The sequence below is a fragment of the Triticum urartu genome, chromosome 3A, assembly GCF_056163025.1.
Source record: "Triticum urartu cultivar PI428250 chromosome 3A, HENAU_Tu73, whole genome shotgun sequence".
In the NCBI taxonomy this organism is placed as follows: Eukaryota; Viridiplantae; Streptophyta; class Magnoliopsida; order Poales; family Poaceae; genus Triticum; species Triticum urartu.
In genome coordinates this window covers 656280220-656289934 of record NC_141875.1, presented here as the reverse complement: position 1 = coordinate 656289934, position 9715 = coordinate 656280220, and the positions used below count along the sequence as shown (strand labels likewise).

At 46.5% G+C, this 9715-nt stretch overlaps 2 protein-coding genes across 3 annotated transcripts in view; one reads left to right on the top strand and one right to left on the bottom strand.

Moving 5' to 3' along the window:
• Positions 1 to 790: 790 nt before the first annotated feature.
• Positions 791 to 9715, bottom strand: part of LOC125545788 (uncharacterized) — a 39337-nt gene continuing 30412 nt past the window's right edge. For both annotated transcript variants that reach the window (XM_087513821.1, XM_087513822.1), the window contains exon 5: positions 791 to 1465. In XM_087513821.1, the coding sequence (XP_087369947.1) occupies positions 1338 to 1465 (128 nt within the window). In that variant the 3' untranslated portion in view covers positions 791 to 1337. The remainder of the gene's footprint in view (positions 1466 to 9715) is intronic.
• LOC125545787 (MADS-box transcription factor 51) overlaps positions 7552 to 9715 on the top strand; it is a 30665-nt gene continuing 28501 nt past the window's right edge. Inside the window, exon 1 of the mRNA XM_048709822.2 lies at positions 7552 to 7979. Coding sequence (XP_048565779.1) covers positions 7795 to 7979 — 185 coding nt within the window. The 5' untranslated portion in view covers positions 7552 to 7794. The remainder of the gene's footprint in view (positions 7980 to 9715) is intronic.

Sequence of the window (9715 nt, the reverse complement as noted above, 5' to 3'; positions counted from 1 at the left end):
AATTCCACCTACCAAAGGCGCTTCACTCCCCGGCAACGGTGCCAGAAAAGAGTCTTGATGACCACAAGTATAGGGGATCTATCGTAGTCCTTTCGATAAGTAAGAGTGTCGAACCCAACGAGGAGCAGAAGGAAATGATAAGCAGTTTTCAGTAAGGTATTCTCTACAAGCACTAAAATTATCGGTAGCAGATAGTTTTGTGATAAGGTAATTTGTAACGAGTAACAAGTAATAAAATTAAATAAGGTGCATCAAGATGGCCCAATCCTTTTTGTAGCAAAGGACAAGCCTGGACAAACTCTTATATAAAGGAAAGCGCTCCCGAGGACACATGGGAATTATCATCAAGCTAGTTTTCATCACGTTCATATGATTCGCATTCGGTACTTTGATAATTTGCTATGTGGGTGGACCGGTGCTTGGGTACTGCCCTTCCTTGGACAAGCATCCCACTTATGATTAACCCCTATTGCAAGCATCTACAACTACACAAAAAGTATTAAGGTAAACCTAACCATAGCATGAAACATATGGATCCAAATCAGCCCCTTACGAAGCAACTCATAAACTAGGGTTTAAGCTTCTGTCACTCTAGCTACCCATCATCTACTTATTACTTCCCAATGCCTTCCTCTAGGCCCAAACAATGGTGAAGTGTCATGTAGTCGACGTTCACATGACACCACTAGAGGAAAGACAACATACGTCTCATCAAAATATCGAACGAATACCAAATTCACATGACTACTTATAGCAAGACTTCTCCCATGTCCTCGGGAACAAACGTAACTACTCACAAATCATATTCATGTTCATAATAAGAGGGGTATTAATATGAATAAATGATCTGAACATATGATCTTCCACCGAATAAACCAACTAGCATCAACTACAAGGAGTAATCAACACTAGTAGCAACCCACAGGTACCAATCTGAGGCATTGGGACAAAGATTGGATACAAGATATGAACTAGGGTTTGAGATGAGATGGTGCTGGTGAAGATGTTGATGGAGATTGACCCCCTCCCGATGAGAGGATCGATGGTGATGACGATGGTGATGATTTCCCCCTCCCGGAGGGAAGTTTCCCCGGCAGAACAGCTCCGCCGGAGCCCTAGATTGGTTCCGCCAAGGTTCCGCCTCATGGCGGCGGAGTTTCGTCCCGTAAGCTTGCTTATGATTTTTTCCAGGACGAAAGACTCCATATAGCCAAAGATGGGCATCAGAGGGCTGCCAGGGGCCCATGAGGCAGGGGGCGCGCCCAGGGGGTAGGGCGCGCCCCCACCCTCATGGACGGTGGGTGGCCCCCCTCTGGTACTTCTTTCACTCAATATTTTTATATATTCTGAAACGTGCTCCCGTGAAGTTTCGGGACTTTTGGAGTTGTGCATAATGGGTCTCTAATATTTGCTTCTTTTCTAGCCCAGAATTCCAGTTGTCGCCATTCCCCCTCTTCATGTAAACCTTGTAAAATAAAAGAGAATAGGCATAAGTATTGTGACATAATGTGTAATAACAGACAATAATGCAATAAATATCGATATAAAAGCATGATGCAAAATGGGCGTATCAATCTTCCACCAAGTGAACCAACTAGCGCCAACTACAAGATGTAATCAACACTACTAGCACCCCTAGGTACCAATATGAGGTTTGATACAAAGGTTAAGCACAAGAGATGAACTAGGGTTTGGAGATGAGATGGTGTAGGCGAAGATGTTCATGAAGATGAGGCCTCCCACGATGAGAGGGGCGCTGGTGATGACGATGGCTTCGATTTCCCCCTCCCAGAGGGAAATATCATCGGCGGAATCTCTCCGTCAGAGAGCAAAAGTGCTCCGCCTCTGGTTCCGCCTCAAGACGGCGGCCGCTGGTCCCGAAAGTGTTCTCTTATTTTGTTTCTAGGGTAAATGGCTTCATATTGGAGAAGCCTGTCAATAGTGGGCCTCTATTGGCCCCGCGGACCACTAGGGCGTGCCCAAGGGGTAGGACGCGCCCCATTCGTTTATGGGCTCACCGAGGGTCTTCTCCGGTACTTATTTATTCTAGTATTTTTTTATATTCCAAAATAAATCCCATAAATTTTCACGTCATTTTGAGCTTTGGTGAATTGCTATCTCTGTTCTAGCCTTTTCATATCAGAATTCCAACTCCAGAAAATCTCTCTCTTTTGATGTATCTTGCATTTTAAGAGAGAAAAGGCATTATAATTGCATAATAATATGGAATATAACTTTAAAACAATATAAATAACAATAGGAAACATGATGCAAAATGGATGTATCATCGGCCTATGCATAGTTCTCTTCAACATACAACTAACCCTAAAGTGCGATCCATATACGTGCGCGCTCATATGATGGGCACCAAAGGACAAAAAACATGCAATTCAAACCAATCACGATCACTAGTTAACACTACTCAAATATAATAGCGATGAGAAAAATCACTCGGTAATAATTTATAGCATCAAAAACCAGGTTCGAGTAGAGGATCACAGAGGTTTGCGGGAGAGTGGACCACTATATATAGAGGGATAAAGTTGATGAAGGTGTTGATGAAGATGATGGAATTGACGGAGATGATTGTCGTGACGATGATTCCCTCAACAGTGCTTTGGCGCCACCGGGAGAGAGGCACCATCCTTCTTCTTCTTTGCTTGGCCTTCATGGCCTCCAAGGGGCGAGAACTCGCTAAACTGGATCTTGGTTTTGGTGGGCAGTTCTTTTGGGCGCTGGAAATCAGATCCCCTTAACCTTTAAATAGGCCACGAGAGGTCTTCACAAAATCGCAAAAGTTTTATGCCGGTTCCACAAGTTTCGTCCCAAGATGCCCTCGAAAGCACACCTCAATCGAAGTTGAAGAACTATCCTTTTGTATTTTTCTTTTAGCCTTTTTTCTGAGCACAAAGAATCTGAGTCCCGTCACAATCATATTTGTTTTCTTATATCTCTGATGTCAGGAAAATTCTGAAAAATAGGGTTGGTTCTTGAAAGTGCAACTAATCCCCGGGTGGTTTTGGTAATTCATAACAACATATAGCTCATTGAACTAATATCCATTCAAGTTTAATATTTTAGAAAGTTCAATGAATGGCATGGCATGGGGAAGAGATGTGGACCCCTCAAAATGCTAAGGACACATATTGGCAAAAGCTCAAGACTCTTCATTTCTATTTTAGTGATCCAAGATCACATTGAGTCCATTGGAAAGCTAATACTATTAAAAGGGGATGAGGTGTTGCTTAATAGCTCAGTGATATTGCTCCAAATTCCTCAACCACTTTCTCATTCCAAATATGACAAAATCCCAAACTCCAACTCAGCCCCACCGATTCATTCCATCTAGAGCCACCAAGTTCATATGACATAGCCACTACCAGAAACCCTAGCAGTTCGGTCACACCGATACGGATCTTGGTCTCACCGAGATGGTCTTGCCAATGCTCTGTGACTTGTTGCATTTATTTCGGTCTCACCGAGTTATGCAATCGGTCTCACTGAGTTGGCTTGACATTTTCTCTGATGCCTTATTGCTTCACTTCGGTCTCACCGAGTTGATGCAATCGGTGCCACCAGTTGATGTTTGCCCTAAGCCATAGCACATCGGTCCCACCGAGATTCCTAACGTTCACATTTTGAACTAAATTGGTCTCGTCGAGTTCTTCTATTCGGTCTGATCGAGTTGGGTCAAATGTGTGTAACGGTTGGATTTTGTGTGGAGGCTATATATACCCCTCCATCCCCTTCTCCATATGTGAGAGAGCCATCAGAACATGCTTACACTTACAGCATACATTTTTTGAGAGAGAACTACCTACTCATGTGTTGAGATCAAGATATCCCAATCCTACCATAGGATTCCTGGTTTCTAGCCTTCCCCAAGTTGCTTTCCACTCAAATCATCTTTCCACCATATCCAAATCTGTGTGAGAGAGTTGAGTGTTGGGGAGACTATCATTTGAAGCACAAGAGCAAGGAGTTCATCATCAACACACCATCTATTACCTTTTGGAGAGTGGTGTCTCCTAGATTGGTTAGGTGTCGCTTGGGAGTCTTCGTCAAGATTGTGGAGTTGAACCAAGAAGTTTGTAAGGGCAAGGAGATCGCCTACTTCGTGAAGATCTACCCGGGTGAGGCAAGTCCTTCATGGACGATGGCCATGGTGGGATAGACAATGTTGCTTCTTCATGAACCCTTTGTGGGTGGAGCCCTCCGTGGACTCGCGCAACTGTTACCCTTTGTGGGTTGAAGTCTCCATCAACGTGGACATATGATAGCACCACCTATCAGAACCACGCAAAAAGTCTCCGTGTCTCCATTGCATTTGCACTCTCCAAACCCTTCCCTTTACCTTCATATGCAATGTTTTATTTTCCGCTGCTACACTCTTAGAATTGCATGTGTAGGTTGATTGCTTGATTTGTGTTAATTGCTAAAATTTGTCCACAACTAAAATTGGGAAAATGTTAGACTTTTATTTGGTCAAGTAGTCTAATCACCCCCTCTAGACCTATTTTCGATCATACAGTTCTCCAACTTTGCATCCAAGATACTCAAATAAATTTGTGAATCATTGGGCGCGTAAGGTAGGTAAACAAATTTGTACTTTCTGTCCTAAAAAATTCCCGTAAAGCACCAAAACAGTAGAAAATAGAAACTAACATTTGACACTGGATTAAGAGATTAGTCCAAATAAAAATAATATAAATTTTTGCCAGCATTATGTAAAAACGGTATGATAATAACATGAGACAATAAAAATTATATATACATCGGGGGCGTATCACCCCCTAACCCCAGAACTGGGCAGGCGCTAGCTCGTCAAGCATTACGCTCCCGGCTCAAGGCTGGGCGAGGTAGCCACTAGCACAATTGGCCCTGACACCATCACGAGGAGGACATCGACAGCAGCACCCCCAGTTGTGCCCTCGAATCGGCCTAGAGAGCCCCGTTGGTCCCAGATCTGAACTGCATTGAGCAGCCTGTTGGCGAGCTCCCATGTAAGGCGCGGTGCATCCCGATCATCCTAGCCACGAGCACCACCACCGGGGGCCACGAACTTCCATGAAATGACATGAAGGTCCCACCAGCGACACCCATGCCACCCGTAAGCCCCGGACAACCGGATCTAGCCCATCCAGATCGAAACCGCTATCGCTATGGGCGACCACACCACGCAGTCCACCGCGTACAGACTACCATTCGCGATCATGCCATTGCGTACCACGCCTGTGCGCGGCCACCACCTGACACCGCCAACCCACATGAGTCATCACCGAGCACGGGGAAAGGAGAACCCGGTGTGGCTGATGCCGGCCGGGCTTCGCCCGGAGGCGACGTGGAGAGGGAAGGGGACGGAGGCCGATGGCTCCGCGGCGCTAGGTTTTTCCCTCCTGGTCGCTCGCGGAAGCGTCGCACACTTCATACTTATAGTATAAAAATACCTTTAGGAAAATATTCTTTGCTTTTCCTAAGATACAACCAATGAACCAATTAGGGTCGGCCGGCAAAATCCGGGGCCCTGTGCGAAACTACGGAACAGGGCCCTATCACACTAAAAAAAATGAACTCACGAGCAGTTATAATGTATATATGTATCTCGCAAAATATATTTATAATATATAATTGTATATAATATAATGTTTCCAATCGAGGGGCTGCCAGAGGACTGTCGCCAAATCGCCGATCGATCTTCCTATAGGCTGTAGCAACGGCGACGTGATCGATGTTTTGCGATCGATCTGACTACCTATGTTAAACGGATACGGTAGGTATATTTATGGGTAGAGGATAAATAAAATGGTTCAACAGTGCATTAGAAACTAAATTAATAAATTACTTATGTCTTATAAATTTTCAGGAGCACTGAAAGTACGAACAACTTCCCTTATAGACTGTAGTTTCCCGTAAGTCCTGTGTAGTTGCATACTCCCTCCGTTCGAAAATACTTGTCATCAAAGTAGACAAAAAGGGATGTATCTAGAACTAAAATACATCTAAATACATCCCTTTTTATTCATTTTGATGACAAGTATTTCTGGACGGAGGGAGTACTAGTTTGTTTATGTTTTTTCTGTTGATGGATCTGAGTGTTCGTATGGAAGAAATCTGAATGCAAATTCTCCTCAATAGTTTCTCTCACATAAATCCCCAGCACTAGCAGCATGGATGGGGTACAAAATAAGAGCAAAGAGGATGGATCAATGGAGCTTACTTGTGATTGCGTGATGGATCGGCGAGACGCTGCGTCGCTGCCGGTGGCGCGGAGAGACCGGCAGATGGCAATGTGGCAACTGCCAGGTGACGGCGGCGCCGATATGTACCAGTTGTTGTGCGCGAGGGTTTGTGTTAGCGATCAGAATTGAAGCAATCAGACGGCGATAGACTCCTGTCGTGAAGATCCCGTTTTTCTTTTTCTTTTGAAGGTGGGACAAGGTTATGAACGAGCAGCGTGGGATCGCCTGAGATCGAGCAGCGACCTGGTTCGCGCGTAGACTCACGCGGAGTCGTGGACGCCAACGGCCCAGGCCCAGGAATAACATTTTTTCTGAGAAATATACATACTAGGCCTATAAAAATTTGGGGCCCCAAATTGTATGGGCCCTGTGCGGGCTGCACACTCTGTACCACTATGGGCCCGGCCCTGGAACCAATCAGACCAAAAATATGATGGTACTATATCGAAAATGCTGGAAATTAAAACCCTGCAGCCTTTCTATTTATGCGTTTTGGAATCTTCAAATGAAAGAGACCCTAGGTGTAGTGTGATTGGTGATGATAGAGCCGTTAATATCGGCAGCACTAGCAAAATTCTCCTGCTTTCAGAGGTCACCATCAGTAATGGAAAGTATCATATACTAATATCATGCATATGATACTAGTGTATGATACTACATCTGTAATGCATAGTATCATATGTTGGTATTATAGAGAACTACATTTATTGTCATGCATGACACAAAGTAGCACATCATTTAATATGATACGGTATCATGATATGATACTCAATCATCTTTTTCTTTATTTAATTCTATGCCACCTCATCAAAATTGCGTAGTTGGCATATATGATACTACATATGATACTCCCATTACGGACAGCCTCACACCACAGATGCATCCAAGGAGAGCGCGGGACCATTTTTGTGATCCCATCGCGCTGTCCGGCATGCAAGCCTCGCCACAGCGGCCCTTGCCTTACACGGCATCCTTATCCTCGAGAAATTTAACCACTTTCGGCTCATTGGTTCTCACCGGGGCCCGGGCAGATATTTCGGCGGCCCAGGTGCCGTACGTCCTAGCTGGAGCCCTCCGCTTCCACACACACGTTCCAATCCGACTCGGCCCTGGTTTTTCACAGCGTGGATAAGGATGGGTGCAGTGGTCGTGCAGGAATAGTAGTGTGGTGCACTGGCGCCCGCCCCTGTTTGTTTGAAAAGGCTAGTGGGGGCCAGGTTCACCCCCGGCATTCCTCATCTGGGATTTACCAAGTTTGAGCGGGGGTGCGGTCCAAGATCAACGAATTATATAAGTAAATCAGTGGCCTCATGGATTCTCTGGGTCGCCGTCTCCACGTTTTCTTTACGACCATTGGCGGCCACGGGGGAGGTGTACGGTGATTCGTCTCCCCGACGGACCCGTCCATCTCTTTCCCCCGCTCCCCTGAGCAGTGGAGTCCCCTCGCTCCGGCCACACTCTCTCTCCCTGACACCCTGACCCCTTTCCGTCCACCGAGATAAACGGTGAGAAGAGAGACACGACAGAAGCGGAGGAGAGGAGAAGGCTGGTGGGGATGGCGCGGCGCGGGCGTGTGGAGCTGCGGCGGATCGAGGACCGGACGAGCCGGCAGGTGCGCTTCTCCAAGCGCCGCGCGGGGCTCTTCAAGAAGGCCTTCGAGCTCGCGGTCCTCTGCGACGCCGAGGTCTCGCTGCTCGTCTTCTCCCCCGCCGGCAGGCTCTACGAGTACGCCTCCTCCAGGTGCATGCCGCTCGCCGACCCCCGCACTCTGTTTTGGTTACCTGCTCCAAGTACTTACTCCTCCGCAATTCCGCCCAGTAATTAGGATCGCTAGATTCGCTCCGATTCAAATGTTTGAATCCTTTCCCCCCCTTGGCTTCTCGTAATTAGTGAACCAAGGCTGCACGCCTACCGCCTTGCACGAACCTGCTTAGGATCTCTGGGTTGGTTTCTCACACTGCTAGTATCGGCACCACCACCTTGCAGTTGCACATGAGCAGGAGCTCTGCTTTTTAAGTACTAGTCCATGATAGCAGTAGTGTTTTTCTAGAAAGCAATAGAAGTAGTGTTTTTGGTTCGTTCGGGAGAAAACTAAGCGTGGTCTTGTACTGCTCCATGGAAGCTTCTCTAGTGGCGTTGACCCTGTGTCCGTATTGTTCCGCGTAGCATAGGAGACGGCAAGGACGCTTGAGCCCGTTGGCTTTCGCATCGGCACTTGCTCCACCGCGCTGCCTCTGTTCTAATAATATATGTTCGTTTTCTTAAAGTCAACATTTTTATGTTCGACTAAGTTCATAATAAAATATGTTAACATCTACAGTCCTAAATAAGTACTGTAAAAAATATTGACGAATCTCGCGATCATAGTATATTTTCTCTCTATGGACAAAACTAAGAAGTTTGACTTTTCAGAAAAATAATATACTGTACTTAATATTTGGACCGGTGCATATTTGATTGTCTGTGCTGAGTAAAAGAACCAACTATACGTTCTACTAAAACGACAACAATACTCTTTCGCTACATTGAGTCTACTCAATCGGCATATGAGATTAAGATAAGTAACTTGCACAAGTAAAAGAAATTAAGGATGTGTCTAGTTGAGTTGTGGATTCTGAGAAAGATGTTGTGAGCTAAGAATTATGACAAACATGGAAATTATTTTGGGGTTTCTTTCGCCCTCGGCGTCTACATCAAGCGATGCACAAAGTCATTTTTATTATAATATTATTCAACGGAGTTCAACAAAACAAATACATGGATCAACTTAATGCCACCTTTATGAAACCAATAGTTGCTACACCTATAAGCTTGATGATGTGCCTTGACCTTGATTCAACACACATCATCTAATCCGGCCTCATCAAGCCGCCCACCGGCAAGCCGAGAGCATCAATTGGTCAAGTGGACCCTCTGCGCGTACTGCATGCACACGCTCTAGAATAGGCCGCAACCATCTTCCGCCATCCCACCTTCAAGGGCGATCAACGTGTTCACCTTGCCAGTCCCGAAGGCATCTTCATCGTCCGATTCGAGAAACCCTAGGTTTCCCCCGGAGCAGTCGGAACGAGGTGGCGACGATTGCAACCGACGATGCCTTCAACAAGGAGATGATGGCCAAGATGTCGCCAACGTCAGCCATGGCCGAGGTCGACATGGTTTTCACCCGCATTTGTGCCACTCCGAACCAGTAGCTGCCCTAGTCCGCGTGCAGCTACCGAAACACCGGCAGGGAACCAGCATCCCTTGTCGACCCCTCCACCGACGACGGTTCTTGGCGGAGACCAGATCCACGGCCATCGTCGCGCCTTCCATCACCAGAGAACACCCGGGCTCCTGCGGGCCATGGAGGCGAACGCTGCCTCCGCACAACCATGGAATGTTGCCCTGGGAACCTCCATGAAAGAAATCGACACCATGGCCACAGGGGTGAGGCGCTACACCGATGTTGCGACAACCCTACAACCGGCCAAGTC